Below are 22,183 nucleotides of genomic sequence, written 5' to 3' on the forward strand. Positions count from 1 at the left end.
GAACAGATGACGATGTGAAGAAAGTGGTGCACGAGTGGCTGCGAGGACAAGACAAAACCTTTTATTCTGCTGGCACTGCCAGGCAGGTGGCACAAGTGCATTGAGAAGGGTGGAGGCTCCATTGAGAAATGACATGATCACTTTTGTTAAGGTTCATTCCATTTTCTAACTTTAGCTTGACTCCCCCTCGTACAGTGATGAATAAGACACAAGAAATACCACCAGAAAGGACACCTTGAAGAATGCAATAGAAATTTCTGTTTCATTATGCACAGAATTGCATTTGCTTCTTTGTGCCTCTTTTTGTCACACATAGAACTTTTAAAATGGTCCAAAGATTCTAAAATATAACATGAATTACAGCCATGACGGGCTATTAGGACCTGTTTTTGAAAACCAGCAGTGATGAAAGCAGGCAAGCTGAAGACAAGCCGTCCAGGCAAGAATAGTGAAAGTGCCTAGGGATCGACAGACTTAGAAAGGAGAATGAGAAGAATTCTCTCTTTCTGTGTCTCAAACGGCATATGAGTGTCTATGAAAATCTCAAGAAGGGCTGGAAGAGGTTTGTAGAGGTTCTCTGGTCCACCTCATGATGTTGCCATTATGATTCTCATCAGGATCATTTTAATGAGAGCAACACGTTTGTGAGATCAGTTGGAAAGCAACCCATGCAGTCTTTACTGTAATTTACTTTAAAGCATTTTCTTGAGATAATTTGTGTTGCAGCTTTGATGGTGTAAATGGAGGAGCAGCACACACAGACCCGCCTGAGCTAAGTAAACCCACTCTCCAAAAGATAATAAAGTGGTCCAGAGATCCAGGCACTGTGGTGGAGTCTGTGAATCAATGCCATAACTCAAGAAAGTATTATAAAGTCTAAAACATTGTTGAATGTTATTTAAGAGGGGTGCTTCTGGCATCAGCATGAAAACCTACCCTTGAGTACAATGGTTGCACACAAGCTACAGCAGTAGACATTAACCACCAGGGTTTGCTTCTTTAGAACTTAACACACTATCTTCTCTAGAGTTACAGTTCTGACCTCCACTCTCACAGACTCCATCCCAAACAAATATACAGTCACTCACCGGTGGATGCACTTCTTACTCTCAAGGTACTCCATGCCAGCAGCTGCATGTTCAGCCATCTTTATAAGATCCTTCACCTTCAGACGTTGTCCATCACTTCTTAAATAAGTAAGGAAATCACCACCTAGTGATCATAAAATGATACCCCCTCAGAATCACAGTTCAGCCCAGGAGGAGTACAAGGATTCTCATATTCTGTTATTAAAACAAAACTGTAAGTGGATGTTCAGTTCTTTGAGCCACACAGGTACATAAGAGCATTAATGAAGCTGCATACAATTTACTCCTGAAATCTTCTTGTGTGTCATTTTCCCTCAACTGTATATTCTTAACTAGCAAAATACCCGCGCTTCGCAGCGGAGAAGTAGTGTGTTAAAGAAGCAATGAAAAGAAAAGGAAACATTTTGAAAATAATGTAACCTGATTGTCAATGTAATTGTTTTGTCACTGTTGTAAGTGATGAGTGTTGTTGTCATATATATATATATTTACACACACACACATAAACATATATATATATATATATATATATATACATATCTATACATATACACATATATACATACATATATATCTACATATATACACACACATATATACACACTCTTATACATACATACACACAAATATATACACACAAATACATATATATATATATATATACATATATAGACACTGTCACAAGAACGAGACATGGACAGATAAAGAGTTGGGGCAGCCACCCGTATATTGTGGTATCCTGGCTGCAAAGTCGTTTTTCTTGTAGAAATACAGAGCACTGAAGTGCATACAACCGAGTCCAAAACAAGACTGAGGAAACAAAGGAAAGGGGCAGGTTTTAAAGGGGAGACAGGAAGTGAGGTCGATGGATCTGGCACGTGGTCTTCCACCATTGGCTCGTAGCGGAGGTGACATCAGAGGGACTGGAGCTGGTGTGGCCGAGTTCCATTGGCTCAGTCCCGGAAGTGATGTCAGGAGATCCAGGTGAAATCCCCGGGATGGTCTACAGGCAAGGAGAAAAGAGTCAGTGCACTCTGCCACACCCCGCATGCCTCGAACTGCCTTCACTCAAGCCCTTTAGCTGCCTCCCATGCGCGCGTGTGTGACAAGGCCCCCCCCTTAGCCCAGACCCGGCGGGTCGGGCGACCCTAACCGAGAGGTCGTGAACCCGAGAAAGGGCATCAGCGTTGGCGGAGACCCCGACGATGAACGAGCGAAAACTTGTACGGCTGCAGGTCAAGAAACCACCGGGTGACCCGCGGATTCGACTCCTTGTGGAGGGCCATCCACTGTAGGGTGCATGGTCCGTGACAAGGGTGAATTCCCGGCCCAACAGGTAGTACCTCAGCTGAGTAATCGCCCATTTAATCGCCAGAGCCTCCCTCTCCACCGCAGCATACCTGGTCTCCCGGTCCAACAGTTTCCGCTCAGGAACATGATGGGGTGCTCCACACCATCGACGCTTTGGCTCAGCACGGCGCCCAGGCCTGTGTCCGAAGCGTCCGTCTGGAGGATGAAAGGCAAAGAAAAGTTAGGTGCCATCAAAATAGGTGTGGACGTAAGGGCCTGCTTTAAGTCACCAAATGCAGCGCCTGTTTTTCAGTCCATGCCACAATGTTCGGGGCCCTCTTCTTTGTTAAATCAGTCAAGGGCGCCGCTCTCTCCGAAAACCGAGGTACAAACCGGCGGTAGTACCCGGCTAAGCCGAGAAAGGCTTGGACCTGCCGCTTGGTTCATGGACGGGCCATTTCAGAATGGCATCAATTTTGGAGCACTGTGGCCTTACGGTACCCGACCCACCAGGTAGCCTAAATATTTGGCCTCGCTTAATCCAAGAAGCATTTCCTGGGATTAATCCGAGCCCGCCTCACCAAGTGTCCGTAATACCGCTTGGACATGCTGTAGGTGTTCCTTCCATGTGCTGGAATAGATGACCACGTCATCCAGGTAGGCAGCACTGTATGAGTTATGAGGCCGAAGCACTTTGTCCACCAGACGCTGAAAGGTTGCTGGAGCCCCGTGTACCCCAAATGGAAGGACACGATACTGCCAGTGTCCGCTAGGGGTACTAAACGCGTTTTTCCTTCGGAGTCCGTTAAAGGAACCTGCCAGTACCCTTCGTCATGTCAAGTGTGGTCAGGTATTGAGCCTGTCCAAGCCTCTCGAGGAGGTCGCCCACGCGTGGCATTGGATAAGCATCAAATTGGGAGACTTGATTGCCGACGGAAGTCATTGCAGAACCTCCAACTTCCGCCAGGCTTACCGACGAGCACAATGGGGCTGGACCAGGGACTATAACTTTCCTCAATCACACCTAGCTCCAGCATGCGCTTGATCTCAAGCTCCACTTCAGCCTTTTTTGCCTCGGGAAGACGATACGGCCTTCTCGGACAACAACCCCGGCTCTGTCACGATGTTGTGCTCAATCAGAGAGGTCCTTCCGGGTTCTCACTGACTACCTCCCGACGGTCCGGATAACTGTTTCCAGCTCCTGCCGCTGTCTGGGACTTAAGTCCGTGCGGGTTAAGGTCGTGTGTGTGAGCGAAGAGTGAGCGGGCTGGCCGGAGGAGGGATCGGGGTCCCTGTCCTTCCACGGTTTCAGCAGGTTCACATGATAAACCGCTCCTTGGCCGACGGCATTGGGTTGACTCACCAAATAGTCGACCAGTCCCTTCCTCTCCTTAACCGTAGGGGCCCTGCCAGTGGGCAAGCAATTTAGAGTGGGAGGTAGGCACTAGGACCATGACCCGATCTCCGGGCGGAACTCCCAAGAGACGTGCGCGGTTGTAGTACCGGCCTGTGCTGCTTGAGCTCCTCCATGTGACTTTTAAGGACAGGCGAATCTTTCCAAATCTATCGCAGAACTCGCGATATACTCCAGTATGTTTGTGGAGGGAAGAGCCTCTTCTTCCCAGCCTTCTTTCAAAATATCTAATATGCCCCGAGGTTGTCGCCCGTACAGTAGTTCAAAAGGGGAGAACCCGTGGAGGCTTGTGGGACTTCCGATAGGCAAAAGGACGAGGGGAGGAGCTGATCCCAGTTCCTTCCATCCTCGCTGACCACCTTACGCAGCATTTGCTTGAGAGTTTGATTAAACCTCTCTACTAATCCGCCGGTTTGAGGATGATACACCGAGGTCTTTAAATGCTTTATTTTCAGTAATCTGGCAGTCTCCTTGAACGTTTCCGAGGTGAAGGGGGTCCCCTGGTCTGTCAAGACTTCTTTGGGGATCCCCACGCGCGCGAATACCCCTAGTAATTCCCGTCGATGGCTTTAGAGGTAGCTGAGCGCAACGGAACAGCTTCGGGGTATCGTGTAGCGTAATCCACGAGGACTAAAATGTACTTGTGTCCTCGGGCTGAGGGCTCCAGGGTCCCACCAGGTCGACCCGATTCTGTGGAAGGGAACGCCAATCAGTGGAATAGGAACAGAGGAGCACGGTCCCTCCTAGGAATTTGTCGCAGTTGACACTCCGGCAGGAAGCGCAAAGCGGCTAACCTCCTCATTAATTCCTGGCCAGTAGAAACGGAGCTTGATCCGCTCCAGAGTTTTTTCGGTGCCCAGGTGGCCACCTAGGAGGTGGGCGTGTGCTAGCTCGCAGACCTGCCGCCGGAAGGTACGCTGCACAGCAGCAGCCTCGCCTCCTGCCCGCCATGCATTGCTACACGGTAAAGGAGGTCATTATCTAGCACAAAGTAGGGGCCCTGTGGCATCGACTGATTAGTGCGCTGGCCATTGACAAGGACCACTGCATTTTTTACAAACTTCAGGGAGTCATCATTCCATTGCTCCCTTCTAAAAGAAGCCGGCGTTTCTTTAAATTGGAACCGCAACACGGAGAGAGGGTCAGCGTCGACCTCAATGGGCGTGGTTTCTTCCCGCTCCGCCGCGTCGTTGGTGGATGACGGTTAGCCCGCGACGGCCGGAGTTGCCACGCCAGTCAGGGCGACGCTTCGCTCTCTCTGCCGGCTGATTACACGGCGTGGAGGCAGCTTGAGACGGGTTATCTCCGTCCATAACGAGGCCCAAATTAACCCGGGAGTGGTATGTGTCTCACCGCTTTTGATTTTAGACCAGTCCCGCCTAGTATCACCGGGTGTGGAGGATCAGGTAGGACGCTACGGTGAGTTTACGAACTGACCCTCCGTAACTGATGACACAGCGGCGGACCTGTACCAGCGGATGTCTCCGTGGACACAGGTTATACCGGTCTTAAATTTTAGCCACTGTTGCGGTTGCACAAAGCGGCGGGCAACAATGGAAATGTTGCTGCCGGAGTCGAACAAACCTGTGGTCTTGTGTCCGTTGGCGATCACCACGCCAGTATGTGGGACCGCCAACGGATTAGCAGAGCACACCAACCCTCCTCGCCTCCACCTGCATTCCTCCTTGCCCCAAGCGGTTTGCGCCCAGCGCACCGCGGACGCCTGCATGAGCTCCGGATTGTACAGGGAGGGGCTAGGTCTTGGAACGCACCCGCTGGGTTTGACATGAGGACGGTTCTGCTCCCCAGAGTGTGAGGCCGCCTCTGCGTCTCCATAAGCTCTATGAGCTCAGACATGTTCTTAAACCGCCCCCAAACCGGCTGGGTGAAGCCACGGGGAAGCGCTTCCAGGAGCAGATAGCAAGCTACCTGCTCTATTATTTGGTAGGGCGTGTTTTCAAATGGCCGTAGCCAATGCCCTACCATTGCCCATAAGGACCAGGCTTGTCTGTTGGTCGGCCGCTCAGGGTCCAACCTCCATTTTTTTATTTTATTCACCTGCCAGTCTGGGGCACCCCTAGGTGGTAAATGGGGCTTTGGTTTCGAGGGAGGCAGGCACTCTCCCCAGAGAGCATACTGAGTCCCTTTGCCTCCCTCCAGGGCAGCCCAATTCTGTGAGCCCCACCCGCACACTCCCTGGCCTCTCCAGATGGCCTAGTTATGAGTGCTGGGAGCGGAGCCCGCACCGGTCACGCCGACCGCGGGCACCCTCCCGCCTGAAGACTCGGCCCCGCACGCTCCCACCTGGGTATATTGCAGGTCCTGTCCCCTTCTCTCTGGGACTTCTCCATCCTGCCGACTACGCCACTGTCACAAGAACGAGACATGGACAGATAAAGAGTTGGGGCAGCCACCCGTATATTGTGGTATCCTGGCTGCAAAGTCGTTTTTCTTGTAGAAATACAGAGCACTGAAGTGCATACAACCGAGTCCAAAACAAGACTGAGGAAACAAAGGAAAGGGGCAGGTTTTAAAGGGGAGACAGGAAGTGAGGTCGTATGGATCTGGCACGTGGTCTTCCACCATTGGCTCAGAGCGGAGGTGACATCAGAGGGACTGGAGCTGGTGTGGCCGAGTTCCATTGGCTCAGTCCCGAAGTGATGTCAGGAGATCCAGGTGAAATCCCCGGGATGGTCTACAGGCAAGGAGAAAAGAGTCAGTGCACTCTGCCACACCCCGGCATGCCTCCGAACTGCCTTCACTCAAGCCCTTTAGCTGCCTCCCATGCGCACGTGTGTGACAACACACACATATATAAACATATATATACAATATATATATACATATACATACATATCTACATACATACACACACACATATATAAACATATATATACATATACATACATATCTACATATATACACACACAGCTATTTCAGTATCAGTGCAATACGCTGTTTGTTAAAACGGTTGACTCCCGCTCTTACGTGCAATAACAAATCAAATCATTCAGTTGTCTTTGCTCATATGTCATTTTAGAGCTGGACGCCTGGCATCTTTTTTTGGCCACAAGTTCGTTTCTGTTTGCTGTGAGGTTCTGTGTTGTGGAGATTCTCGGGATGGACTGCAGGTGCTCATCAGTGAGGCGACTCCTGTGTGCTGTTTTGTTAGTCTTTATCACTGAGAAGAGCTTCTCACACAGATATGTGCTACCAAACATGCACAAGGTTCGAGCCGCATGTAGACGGACTTTTTTTGTTCTTCAAAGTCACCAAAGCGCCGTGCAAACTCAGTGCGCTCAGTTTATCAGCAAAATGCGTATTTGGGAACACCGTAGTGACGACTTGGTTTAACAGTACTTGGCAACAGGGAAAGTGGGGCAAGGTGAACTGGTGCATTTGTGTCTCCCATAAAAGCAGCTTCACTTGAAATCACTTTGTGATTGTGCACGGGTTAAAACGTCCGCTGAAGTGTCAGATTCTTATTTAATTATGCTGTTTTCTGTATCTTCTGAATTGCATTCAGGTTACCCTGATGCAAGGCAGCTGAAGCGCTGCATTATGGGATCTGTAGTTTATTGTGTTACCAGCTTCATATACCCGGCTTTAATAACAATAATACAGTATATAAAATGATCTCACGGGCGGATATAATTACACGCGGGCGGATGTGGCCCGCGCCCTTGAGTTTGACACATATGGACTAAATAGAACTTGAAAAGATATGTTTTTCAAATGTGATCGCGCAATTCAGATAGAGTTGACGCAGACTACAGCCTGCATGCCTCAATGAGTCATCCTCCCCTCGCTCTTACTTTTTTACCATTCATCTAATGAATACACTGAGTATGGCTTTACCAAAACAATCATTGATGGCGAATAAAGTATCCATTATTCGAGTATGTAGATCGGAATATATATATATACCCGCGTATCACAGCGGAGAAGTAGTGTGTTAAAAAAGGTAGAAAAAGAAAAGGGAACATTTTAAAAATAACGTAACATGACTGTCAATATACAGTATTTGTTTTGTGAGTGTTACTGAGTGTTGCTGTCATCAAGGATTTGATTATCATTATTTCTTTCAATCAGGTTCGTATTTGTAGGATGTGTTGTGTTCAAGTTACATTCCGTGTTTGTCAATCGCTGTAAAGATGACAGGTTTCATTCATCGATTTGTTTCTTACTGCATCAATAAACAGCTCGTCTTCTTCTTTATCTGAGACCTGACACACTGCATGCACGGGTTTTTTTACACTGTCTTCCTTTAGCGGGACATTGACTTTTTCCACCGTGTGCTTTGTTTCAGCAGTAGCTGCATTTATGAATATGCTTATCAGACGCTTCATATTTTTTGCTGCCTTTTCAATTGTGTAATTCGGTTTTTGTTCAGCTCTTTGGAACTGTTGCTTTTATCTGTGCACTGCGTCCAGTTCACGTGAGCCACTCGGTGTACATGCATCGAAGGTTCCCAGCTGTGCTGGTGCCATCTCGTGCTATGTCCGTGGCTGTATTTAATGTTACCTTAGTCCTGGCACTTAAAACTTTCTCTCGCAGTTTCGCTGAGTTTGTGTCAAACACCACCCTGACCATCTCATCTTCCTCTCCATAAGCACAGTCCTTCACCCGTGAATATTTACCCGTGGCAGTTTGCTATTGGATTGCCGCTGACGGACGGCCTTATATGGGCAGGCACTAAATTACAAACGCCAGCGGCAGCCTGTCTATGAACTTAATTTAAAGTGTAGGTTTACATCGTGCTTTGTTTCCGAAGTAGCAGAACTCATGAATATGGTTGTATATGTCACTCGCTCGCTTCTTATTGTTTTGCTGCCTTCTCAATTATATAATGCATGTTTTCTTAAGCGCTTTTTTGAGGTCTTCCTGGTTTTCTATATACTGCGTGATTACGTGGGAGGCGTGATGATGTCACACGAAACTCCGCCCCCACGGCGTTGAAGCTCATCTCCATTACAGTAAATGGAGAAAAACTGCTTCCAGTTATGACCATTACGCGTAGAATTTCGATATAAAACCTGCCCAACTTTTGTAAGGAAGCTGTAAGGAATGAACCTGCCAAATTTCAGCCTTCCACCCACACGGGAAGTTGGAGAATTAGTGATGAGTGAGTGAGTGAGTGAGTGAGTGAGTGAGTGAGTGAGTGAGTGAGTGAGGGCTTTGCCTTTTATTAGTATAGATAACTTGAAATGCAAACATACAAATTATTTAGGATGTTAAACCAACTTGCAAAAAAAGATCAACATTAATATGCTTTTACTGTTAGCTGGTGCTGCTCTTTGGTAAACTCTGGACATTTGTCAATTTGACATTAAGTTTTCAAAGGCCTGAACTGGTCTAAGAAGGCCTGTTAATTGACATGAGTGAATCATCTTAGACTGCCTGCTAAGAGTTGCCCCTTCAGTCTTGGCTTTTAAATCCCAGCTGAAGACTCACTATGTCAGTTTAGCATACCCTGACTAGAACTGCTGATTAGCTGTGCATACTGTGTCTCTGTTTTTAATCATTAGTACTAAAACATAAGTACAGTGGAACCTCGGTTTGCGAGTAACTTGGTTTACGTGTGTTTTGCAAGACAAGCTAAATTTTTTAATAAATTTGGACTTGATAAACGAACAAGGTCTTGCAATACGAGTAGTATGGATACACTTTATCTGCTGAGCGTCATGTGAGCACAACTGAGCTAATGGTTCTTCTCGCGTGCACGGGTGTGTGTAGGTGTGTGTGTCTCGCTCACGCACGTGTGTCGCGTGTGTGTGTCTCCTCGCATGTGTGTGTGTGTTTGTGTCTCTCTCTGCTACAGCGCTGGGGGACTGCGATTGCTTTGGGACACTCTTCCGCGTATCGTTCCATTGGGTGGAATCCCACAAGAGTTTAGAAACTCACTCACACCAGCCATGATTCTTTTCAAAGGTAAAGTGCAGGTTAATTTGTATTATGTATTTTACTTTATATTTTGTATTAATCATTTTTATATGAATAGTTTTGGGTTGTGGAACGAATCATCTGAGTTTCAATTTTTTCTTATGAGGAAATTCACTTTGATATATGAGTGCTTTGGACTTCGAGCACGTTTCCGGAACGAGGTTCCACTGTATTATGATATTTATACACTGTTACTAGAGCTCGCCTATCCTGTTTCTCTCTTCAGTATCCACATGTGGCACTTGATGCCACTGCTCTACTGCCACGTTGTTTACCTGCCTATGGAAAAGTCATCTCAGGTAAAAGAGCACTGGAATCATTGGGTAGAAGGGTCCTTACATCAGATTGGCTGGCCCAGGACTGACTCACTGGGGGAAGGCAGCTTATTGGCTGAGGGCTCCATTTCTCCAATCCATTTCATGACTCCTTTTCTACAATCGTTTTACAATTAGCTGATGGACAGATATTGTTGGTTTTCATTTATGTCAATTAGTTTCTACTTTGGTTTTGATATATTTGAACAGTTCTGTACTGAGTGAGTGGTGTAATCTATTCTTGCATTTTGCCTTGAGAGTTGTCACAGCACTCCTTGGTGAGGAGTGCTTGGCAAGCACAGTCGTTTCTTCTGTTATATTGCATTTCTGAGGTGGCCATGATATATTGGCCATCTAGCCCTGTGAAGAGGATTACTTCTGTCCTGCTTTGTGTGTTTTATTTACCCCATTTTTTCGACACCCATTGCATACCCAACCAATCTGGAAGGGGGTCTCTCTCTGAATTGCCTTTCCCAAGATTTTGTCCATTTATTTCCTTTCAAGGGTTTTTTGGGGAGTGGGTGGGCATTTTTTCTCATCTGGGGGGCTGTCAAAAAACAGGACCTGTTAAAGTCCATTGAGGCACTCCTTGTGTGATTCTGGGCTATACAAGAAATAGTTGTTGTTGTTGTTGTAAACCTGATACCCCCGGCACCTAAGCCCAGTCATTCGAAAAGGATGCCCAGGTATGAACGGCCATCACTGAGCACAAGTCAGTTGAAATTAGAACTGACCCAAATGTGTGCCAAACCTAAGCTGCAAAAATCGTTGCAATTTTATCTGTAAAAAACATTTGCGACATCAACCAATGTGGTCATGGTGGTTTACCTAGATCAGGGGTCCTCAATCACAGTTCTGGAGGGCCACAGTGGCTGCAGGTTTTTGTTCTAACCCGGTTGCTTAATTAGAAAGCAATTCTTGCCAATAATTTAATTTCATGGCTTGTTAGTGCTTTGACTCTGCTATGTCAGGTAATTCTCATATCCTAGATTTTCTTCCCCTTTCTAAGGATATCATCCGAATGATTTGAAGACTGAAATGGAGGAGTAATTCTCAGTCCTTCACTTTTTTCTCTTCAGTTTCTTTTCAAGTATTTAATTAAACCCAATAGTGCATGATAAATACACACGGGTGTAAATGGTAACAAGCTAAATGGAGAAATGCTGCTCGCTTTAGTCCTTTGCATGTTCTTGCTAATTAGGAGGAGTGGGTTAGGAGCACACGCTGATACAGCGCATTGCCCACCCACCACACGACAAACCAACTCAGGATCCCAGATTAGGACCCGAGTGCAGCCATGACACCTCAGCACCACACCAGTTCAGATGGAGTGGAACAGTGGGAGGTTTTATATGGTGGCTGGAGTGCCAATTCTGCCACCAACCCCCAGGTTTTCCCGGCAGGGCCTACATGCAGGACTGGATGCAGTTTAACGTTGTACCCACGACAGGTTGCTAATCAGGAGCAATTAAAAACCAAGACTACACCTGTTTAAGACTAAAATAAGCAATAATGGTTCAAAATCTTAACGAACGAGACAACTAAAGTGAAGCAGAAATGTTACTTGAGCAATAAGTGCTTCTTAATAAGCAATTGGGTTGAGCAACAACCTGCAGCCACTGTGGCCCTCCAGGGCTGTGATTGAGGACCCCTGAGCTAGATGATGTAAACTGCTGCTCTGTCCTCCCTGTCCTAGGTAACGTGTGACTGAGCTGCTATAAAGAGGCTTTTGTTTCAGATGCATCTCTCTTTAGTACCTTGCACCAGCTCCATGACAATGTAGATGGGCTGCTTCTGTGTGCACACACCAATAAGCTTTACAATGTTGGGATGGTCATACTGCTTGAGGATCCTGTAACAGAAAAGGGAAAAAGAAGGTCAGCAGAAGTGAACAAACTTTGTTCATGACACTAGAAATGGTCACGTGCTAAAGAGGATTTTCTCACTTCTTTAACTTAAGAGTCCACTAGAATACAGTGCAGTGCCTACAGCCCCAAATAATAAGCAAAAGCTCTAAGACTAAACTCTAATTTGGAAATCTAGGAAACATAAATCCTTAGACTGGCTCCCGGTTAAATTTAGGGCAGATTTCAAAATCCTCCTTTTAACATATAAAGCATTAAATGGCTGAGGTCCAGCTTACTTGTCTGAACTTATCATGACTTACAAACCAGAGCGCACATTAAGATCTCAAGATGCCGGTCTGCTTATGATTCCAAGAATTAGCAAAATAACAGTGGGAGGTCGAGCTTTTAGTTATAGGACCCCTAAACTGTGGAATTGTCTGCCTGCTACTATAAGAGATTCCCCTTTGGTCTCAGTTTTTAAATCCCGGCTGAAGACTCACTACTTCAGTTTAGCACACCCTGACTAGAGCTGCTGATTAACTCTACAGACTGCATCTCTGTTGTTAGTCATTAGCATTAAAACATAAGTAACATGATAGTTAGAATGTGTTACTAACCCTCACCTATTCTGTTTCTCTTCTCGGTACTCAAATGTGGCACCTCTCCACCTGCTAAGTTGTTTTGCCTGCCTAAGGTAAAGTCATCCCTGATGGAGGATCACAGGAATCGTGGGGTAGAGGGGTCCTTTCATCGGATTGGCTGGTCCAGCACTGTTTCAGCTGTGGAATGGCCAAATGGGGGAGGCAGCTTGACGGATGAGGTCTCCAGGACTCTAAACAAATCCAAATCATATTATGGGATATCATCTACTGTTAAATTCTGCTCCGTACTTGTAAAATTTTTATTTTTATACTGTATTGAGGATTTGTTCTGTGTACTGTATTGTATTGACCCCCACTGCATGCCCAACCTACCATGGAAAGGGGTCTCTCTCTGAACTGCCTTTCCCAAGGATTCTTCCATTTTTTCCCTACTGGGGTTTTTTTCAGAGTTTTTCCTTGTCTTCTTAGAGAGTCAAGGCTGGCGGGCTGTCAAGAGGCAGGGCCTGTTAAAGCCCATTACGGCACTTCTTGTGTGATTTTGGGCTGTACAAAAATAAACTGTATTGTATTGTATTGTATTGTATAAATGAGAAGAAAATGAAGTCGAGGGGAGCCGTCCAGCTGGCAGGTACTACTCATGAGCAGGACGCACATTGCTGTTTATTTTCAATTACATGTATAGAAAATAGCCACCTTTGCAAAGTGTGTTTGCACACTGTAATTATGATGATACAATTTAATTAGAAATAGGGATAAGAAATAAAGAAACTGCCAACTAAATTGGTTGGGAAATTACATGAGTGGATGTTTCAAGTGTTAATTATGAGAAAAGTAAAAACAAAGGAATGACTTAATTAAAACTTGTTGTAGAATGACATGTCATGGAAGGTTGTTACCTGCTCCACAGCTGGTGTTACAGGGTAGACTGTGGCTTTGATCGAAAGAGCGGGTTTGGAAAATAGAATGATGGCCGAAGAAACTCTGATGGTGCAACTAAGAATCGATTAAACACTAATGAAACACCACTGTGGTCCTCCAAGTGTAATTCAGAGATTTCAGAAATTCACTTAAATTAATCCTACACTCCCAAAACGGCAAAAATACTTCAATCATAAAATAATAACTGTGGATTTACAGTATAAGTGTATTTTATTTATTCCACCGTTATCAGCTTACAATGCCAGGTGACTAATCTGTATATTACATAGTACCCTTCAAAAGAAACGCATATCTTCATTTACTTTACAAAGAAAATATTGAAATTAAAAACACAATAAATACAGTACATGCCATTTACAACACGCAGGGCATTTGCAAGTATGTGAATGTCTTCTAACTGAATAGACCAGGGGTCTCCAACTCCAGTCCTGGAGAGCTACTGTGGCTGCAGATTTTCATTCTAACTCTTTTCTTAATTAGTGACCTGTTTTTGCTGCTAATTAACACTTTGCCTTAATTTGAATTGATGCACAATTTAAGACTCGGCTTCCTTAATAATTTCTTTTTTCCTTAATTAGCAACCAAACAATATTAAGACACAAAATGTACCAACACATTAACAACAACCTGCATCCATCACACAATAACTGAAAATAAAGAAAGATGAAGGTCTCAGTAAGGTTGACCTGCTCAGGTCCATAAAACATTTTGACAGCCAGCGCTCTTAAAAAAGAAAATCAACTGTTTTGGAAATGTCTGCCATGGAATTAAATAACGGGTTTAATTAGCAACGACAATTGGCTTCAAGTTAAGAAACCGAATGAAGGTTGGAGTTTGAGGCCCCAACTTAGTTGGTCATCTGTTGGCTCACTTCACATCAGATTTATGTTTAGGTGCTGTTTAAGGAAAAATGAATCAATTCAGCAGTCAGAGTCTCAAGAAAAGGCAATTAAAATAAAGGGAAATAGATAATTAGCAGCAAAAACCGGTCACTAAATAAGAAAATAGCTAGAATGAAAACTTACAGCCATAGTAGCTCTCCAGGACTGGAGTTGGAGACCCCTGGAATAGATGAAATGACAAAATAAGAAATATCTAGCACCCGTCACCATACACGGCATCACTGAGCTTCCTGCCAGGAAGGACAAGATAGCCTTGTGAAGATGGGCACAACTTCTGGTTTTGGTGCAAACACACCTCATCGGTGAAGGAGCGTATAAAATCTTGCCACTAGGGCGTGCTGTTGTCCAAATTATTTTTAAAGTTAATGCCAGAGTCTCACCAACAGAAGGATGGGCCCACGGAGAATGTCAGATATTTGACAAAAATAACTCCATTTATAGAAATGATGTATGGTAAGTCCAAGAGCTCTTTAAGAAGCACTGTACCATGGAGATAGTCCCACTTTACTGTCATAAGCCAAGACCTTGGAAATGGCCGAGAAGGGGTTTGAATGATTTGCTCCACAATCCTTGAAGAAAAGATTTGGGTGGAGGTTGGCAAAGTATTGTGTATACAGTAATCCATCCTCGATCGCGGGGGTTGCGTTCCAGACCCCCCCAACGATAGGTGAAAATCCGCGAAGTAGAAACCATATGTTTGTATGGTTATTTTTATATATTTTAAGCCCTTATAAACTCTCCCACACTGTTAACATTATTAGAGCCCTCTAGACATGAAATAACACCCTTTAGTCAAACGTTTAAACTGTGCTCCATTACAAGACAGAGATGACAGTTCTTTCTCACAATTAAAAGAAAGCAAACATATCTTATCTTTAAAGGAGCGCCGTCAGGAGCAGAAAATGTCAGAGAGAGCGCTTGCAAAGAAAAGCAAACGATCAAAAAATCAATACATGCTTTTAAGTATACAGAAGCACCGCGATAAAGCGGCATTTTGTAGAGGAGCGTCCGTGTCCTCTGTGCAAACACAGCCCCTCTGCTCACACCCCCTCCGTCAGGCAGTGAGAGCGAGAAAGATAGAGAGAAACAAACAAGCACAGCGCGGGAAGCATATCTTATAGCATTGAGGAGTTTTAGTTAATATGCAATACATGCTCTGATTGGGTAGCTTCTAAGCCAACCGCCAATAGCATCCCTTGTATGAAATGAACTGGGCAATCAAACTGAGGAAGCATGTAACCTAAATTAAAAGACCCATTGTCTGCAGAAAGCGGCGAACCAGCGAAAAATCTGTGATATATATTTAGATGTGCTTACATTTAAAATCCGCGATAAAAGTGAAGCCGCGAAAGTCGAAGTGCGATATAGCGAGGGATTACTGTACAGTTGAGTTGTAGATAGAAACCAAGAGTAACGTCTAAACTGGGACTTTTACAATAGGTGTTAATTACTTTAAAGGTAGTTTTTTGTATACTTTCGCTGTACTTTCACTCTATCTGAATATACTATATGCATATGTACAGTGTCAATGTTGGTCATATAAGTCGAATGCAGAAAACTCGCGCTATTGCTCCAAAAGATTATGATATGCTAAGGCCCACCTGAGAGAGTAACCACTGAGCACACTGCCTTTTTTTTCTGTGTATTGTGCCTACGTGACCACACGGTAATACCTAAACTATTCCGAAGTGACATTTGCACTGTTTTGTGCTTTTTGTATCTCACACCCTCATATACCTTTATAGTAAGAGCACCCCTTATCTACAATGTAGCGTTTGATCAGAAGAAAATATGAAGCTGGTTTTAAATTAAAAGTTGTTGGCAAAAGAAATTGGTAACTGCGATGCTTCAACAAAATTCAGTGTGTTTGAGAAACTGGTGCGAGATCGGAGGAGGTAGCAAGAAGATTAAAAAAAATAATAATAATTGAAGTGAATTGGCGTATAAGTCGGGTCTAATTTTATGATCGATTTTTCAGGTGTCAAGACCGACTTATAATACGATACTCAAAAACAAATTACTCATTCCAAATAAACATCCATCCATCCATAATCCAACCCACTATATCCTAACTACAGGGTCACGGGGGTCTGCTGGAGCCAGTCCCAGCCAACACAGGGAACAAGGCAGGAAACAAACCCCGGGCAGGGCACCAGCCCACTGCAGTCCAAATACATTGGCATAGTTATTAGAACTGTGAGTACTAGAAGCCCATCGATTCTGAGCATAATTATTCCAGTACATTATGATTAGCACGTTTGCATATATTTTTTGCAATGAATGACCCTCAACAACCCCTACCCGGGGTTTGTTTCCTGCCTTGTGCCCTGTGTTGGCTGGGATTGGCTCCAGCAGACCCCCGTGACCCTGTAGTTAGGATATAGCGGGTTGGGTAATGGATGGATGGATGGATAATTTCTAGGAAGATAAACAACTAATTTACAATTTATAATTTAATTTCGTTATCAATCCGAATGCGCAGAAAACATCCTCACCTATCACTTGTACACTACACTGGTTCTGGTATTCGCAGCGTATTTATATTAAAATAATAATTAGAACACGGTTTATCAGTGCGTCTATATTATATTATCATCTAGTTGATGCTTATAAATAATTATATGTGAAAAAGTATTGCTGTTTCTCTGTATATGAATAAATCCATGCAAAATTTTATCTTAATTTTTCTCTATACTTCATTTTAATTTTCTATTTAAATAGGTTTACATACAGTATTCAGATATGTTGGAGGGCAGCAAATTGATGCACCGTCCCGCCCCGAGTGGCACAAACTCGAGCTACGCTACTGTCTACAGTTTCAGAATCTAATCTCCAGTCAAGTTGCTAAAACAGATTTAACAATGGAAAAGATGGACAAGACTATTAAGGGTTTGAAAAATCTTTTTTCCAACAAGATCTGCGTGTGGCTGTTCCATTGCCATTTAATCCATGCCAGCCAGTCTGCTTGCTGTGTTAATTAGGGTTTGTGTGCGGTGTGAACACACTCGCAAAGCACGGATCAGGCCAAAGGACAAAACAGTTCTGTAGAACTGATAAATAAAACAGTGACACTGAAAGCATTCAGTCTGTATGAGCAAACAATCTCTGCTGAAATTTCTTAACCTATAGTCTGGACTCAATCATAAATTCTCACTTGAATATCTAGCTATATTCCCAATTATGTGTTGGTCCTATGGCGAATGTTGGGATCAGTCAATCAGTAAATCAGTCACAAAAAAGACATGACAATGTGCTGACCTGGTGCTCTCAGCCTGGACATACTGCCACACTGACTGTGCCTAGTTTAAATGTCGTCAACCAGCAGAAAACATCTACCTGCCTTAAAAATGACTGCACAGCCTCAGACTTATTATCAGTTCCAAACTTCGATACTTGAACAGGCTGCCTAGCTGTACCAAGTCAGATTTCTGCAAAGTGAAGGAATTTTTTAACGGAATACATTTATAAAAATAAGATGCCACATTGTCTGTCTGGGACAAAAAATCAATCAGTATGGCACAAGTTTCTTTGATCCCCATGTTATAGACAAACACTAAAGACGTATTTCACCGCATGCATTCAAGATGCTTAAGACTGCTGACCTAGACAGTCACGTCCAACTCACAGAATAGAGTCAGCAACCTGATAAAGATAAGGGAGTTCATAATATCACCATGTAGCAAATCTTTTGGTCAGGAGAAAATTGTGTGCATGCTGCGATAATAAACACCTCTTAAAGCAGGCAGCCAGTACTTAAGTATATGGCAACATATAACTAGTCATATCTAATGGAGTGGTACTGTATGTGACGGTGTGGAAAACAGAATCCAGCAAACAAAGTTACTTCAGTATAATGCCAAAGCTAAATACTAATGGAGGGGAAGAGAGACATCTGTGTTCAGATTTGCCATTGACACTGTCTGCTTTTAACACAGCATCTGAAATAGTCTGCAAGTGAAGTCAGCCATCTATTTAAAGGTCCTCGGTTAAAGACTTCCTCCGAAGGACGCATTGCAATCTGCAATCCATGAATGCTCTCATACAACACTGAAGCTGAGCAGAAGTCGGTCTTGTTTTTGGTATACAGTGAGAAGTTAAGCAAAATGACACCTTTTGTAGGCTAACTGAAAAGATTACAATATGGAAGCTTTCAAGGCAATTCAGGCCCCTTCTTCAGGCGAGATGTAATCCAGAAACTGGAGTTCCCTGTGTTTATTTAAACATTAGGACAAATAACAACATTGGACAACCTTTAAGTGAGACATCTTAAATGTAAAAGATGTGCAGGCCTCTTCAGGCTAAGATTCATTTAGCAAGAGAGGAGAACAATGTATGGTCAAGATCTTTGGATAGAGATAACTGTCCAACAAAGTCTTTTGAAGTTTCTGATGAGTTTTTCCATACAATGTGGATCTGTAGACAGGTTGTCTGTGTCAGTCGAGAGATGCAAACAATCCTCATATCTGGCCATAAAACTCTTGTCTCTCTATTCCATCCATGTTGTAATGTGTTAAATTTCAGCATGAGTTTGGCTTCCCATTCTTTTCTCTCTTGCTGTGTTCTGAAGTTGCCCATAAGCCCTGTGACTTTAAAGTCCCTCTCACAGTGTCTATGGCTGTTAAAGTGGGCTGCTACAGGAAATATCCAAACATCTTGACCATATGTTGTTCTCCTCTCTTGCAAAATGAATCTTAGCCTGAAGAGGTCTATTAAGATGTCTCACTTAAAGATTTACCAATGTTGTTTCTTGTCCTAGTGTCTATATAAACTCAGGGAACTCCAGTTTCTGTATTACATCTTGCCTGAAGAAGGGGCCTCAGTTGCTTTGAAAGCTTGCATATTGTAATCTTTTTTAGCCAATCAAAAGTGTCATTTTGCTTGACTTCTCACTACCTTCATAATGGATAACACGGTACAACACCCTAGTACTTTTGGTATCTCTCTGTTATAAAAAAAAAATCTTGGGAGTGAAAATAAAAATAGGGAGACGAGACATGATCTTCTCGGAAGACAATTTGACGTCCCGCGAGAGACACTTTAACGCCACGTGAGACAAGGCCGTGAGACAACATTTAAAACAAGTTCACGGATATCTAACCAAGCAGTTGTTGGAATGCTTTTGGCAGACACACTTCATGTGCTCCCAGCTCTTAAAACAAGTGACAAGCAGAAGACGCAGCATGCAAGCAGCAGCAAGCCAGCAGATGATCCGACTGCTTCTCCTTAGTGTGTGTTAAGCTTCCCCCCCCCCACAACGGGAGTGTCAGAGATGCGACGTGGCGAAAGGACAGCTGCTGTACAGGTTTTTAAATGATTGACATGCAGCACGACAAGCAGAACACGCAGTGCACCAGCAGCAGCAACAAGCCAGCAGATGATCCAACCGCTTCTCCTTTGCGTGCATTCAGCCGCCAGCCCCATTTCACAACGCGAGCAGCATTATACGTCCTGCGAGAAAGACATGTAACCACACCCGGGGCCGGAAATAAAGGACAGGGATTGTTTTTACAAAGGTTTTACAGTAAAAGTGAAAATAATGCATATGTAACAATTCCCATAGTAGGGCGTTGTACCGTGTTAGCCATTATGAATGTAGTGAAAAGTCAAGCAAAATGAAACCTTTTATTGGCTAACTAAAAAGAGGTATATTGTAATCTTTTTAGTTAACAATTCCCATGAAAATAACAATCTCTTTAAATTGTATATCCGGTAAACCAAACCCAGGGGTGGGTGGGCAAGCGAAGCAGAGGCAGAGCCCCCTAGTATGAAATAAATAAAGAGAACAGCAAAACTCTGATTGGGCATTACCGGGACATTAATTGGATTGTATCTTATAAAGCAGAGTGAATCAGTCAATTGCAACTTTTCTTTCAATTCATATGACTTTTCCTTTGCATGTTTTCAGTACCCTGTGAATGAATGGCCCTGATCCAGGGTTGCTTTATGCACTACCGGTGCTGTTGGCTGTGATTAAGTAACTTTGGCTTTAAACATGCAACTAAAAGGATTCAGAACCTTTTGCATTACTAAATTAAAAACGTAAGCATCTGAGCACGCATGCCAGCCTACCCACGCCATGTCTCTATAAGTCGTTTTAGCCTTTGACAGACAGGTACAATTTAAGCTGACTGGATCTTATTTTCTTTCTGCTCAACTAAATATCGTCAATGCAATTTTTTTTTTTTAAACACTGCATCAGTATTCATTTTGAAAGCTCCTCTCATTTTCGCCATCCCGATTCATTACTCAGATGGGCCACACAGAGGCACTCTTTAGACAGCTTCAAGCGTTAAGCGTCTATTGTATCCGTTTCAGACCTCCTCTCCATTTCTATTGAGCTGGAACATTTTTATGAACACTTACATCAATAGGTTTGCAAAAATATGATCAGGAAAATAACAAGTAGTTTCAGTTTTGTGCTACAAAACAATACCTTTAATTGTTATTGTTCAACATTTTTTTTCCTATTTAGAAAAATCATCTCCCCTGCCCTTTCCCATTGTGATATGATTATATCAGCATTCTGGCCGTATCTTTTTACAGATACACTGTATATCATTTTTTGAGATAAAGTCATTTGTAATTTGACTCCAGAAATATGCAGCAGTATGTAGATATTTAAAAGTAGAGATAATAATCCTCAGTGCTGAGGTGCTGACCTTGCTTCCATCAGGAATTTGTTTTTGAGGTCTGGAGCCAGATTCTCTCGACATGTCTTCACTGCAACAGGGGTGTTGTCAGACCGCAAACGTCCACTGTACACTTCTCCAAAGTTCCCCTGAGAGAAAGCAACAAAGCCAAGGGGTCAAAACTCTAGACATAATATGTCAGATTCTTTAGCAACACAACACAGCATTCCAGGGCTGTTAAACGTCTATAAGACAGTGCAGGCAGAAGGCAACTAACTACTGGAGAATTTGAGTGGTGCCAGGACAGGAGTCTCTGGAAAGCTCAAGTGTAAAACAATACAACGTAAAGTATATATAGTGCTTATATAATACATTGTAGAAATTAATTACATACAACTTGCAAAATGTTACACAAGTGGTGTAATATCAAGTACAGTGCCCAGAAATGCTGGCTTCTCTGCTGCCCATTACAAATGAAAGAGCCGACACGCTAGTTTCTGCCAAGCACTGGCCAAATTTCATAAGACTTTGCATTGTATAAGAGAAGCACTGCAGCTCAGGGACATTGAGGAGTGTTTCTATCTTTAGACAAGAAGTTAAAGAAATCAGCAGAGGTGTGACCATTTGACTCGGGATGGCTGTTTCAGCGACTGCTCCAATTTGTTCTCATGTCACAGCTAAAGTGACCTACTTCAGTTGTGAGAAATGTCAACACACGTTATTCTGCAAGCTGTAAATTAGAAAAATGTACTTTGCAAACTACAGTAAAATATGCCCTGAAGTGCTCTAAATTTGCATTTATGTAAATGAGCCTGCCTGATTGAAAGTGCACCAAAGAAGAAAACACAAATTGAGGCATCCTGCAAAGTTCTTTTAATAATGGAGATAGGGTGCCCTTTGTACCGTGGTTTTAGTCTTATCGTTCAGGTAATTGTAGACTTGTCTCTTTTCGACCCAATCACTAAACCATGTTGATGTTTCACTTCACATTACATTTCACAGACATAGGTTGACTATGAAACTGGAAAACCCTGGTGGCACCAGCTCAAAAACAACCAAAAAGCAACCGCCTAATACAAAAATGGACATCCAAGTTTAGGGTGACTACTTCCCAGTCCTAGTTATACCATTCTAAAGGAATGTTTGATGATTTGGAAAAGAAAGTGCAGGATACCAGCAAGGAGAAGTACATTTGCCTGTGTAAAATGGACACCT

At 43.6% G+C, this 22,183-nt stretch overlaps 1 protein-coding gene across 1 annotated transcript in view; it reads right to left on the reverse strand.

Annotated features, from left to right (window-relative positions):
- fes (FES proto-oncogene, tyrosine kinase) overlaps positions 1-22,183 on the reverse strand; it is a 155,518-nt gene that overhangs the window by 19,007 nt on the left and 114,328 nt on the right. Inside the window, exons 14-16 of the mRNA XM_039773045.1 lie at positions 20,999-21,117; positions 11,807-11,901; positions 1,089-1,212 (exon numbers count right to left, since the gene is read on the reverse strand). Coding sequence (XP_039628979.1) covers positions 1,089-1,212; positions 11,807-11,901; positions 20,999-21,117 — 338 coding nt within the window. The remainder of the gene's footprint in view (positions 1-1,088; positions 1,213-11,806; positions 11,902-20,998; positions 21,118-22,183) is intronic.

This window comes from Polypterus senegalus, chromosome 12 (genome assembly GCF_016835505.1).
Source record: "Polypterus senegalus isolate Bchr_013 chromosome 12, ASM1683550v1, whole genome shotgun sequence".
Taxonomy (NCBI): Eukaryota; Metazoa; Chordata; class Cladistia; order Polypteriformes; family Polypteridae; genus Polypterus; species Polypterus senegalus.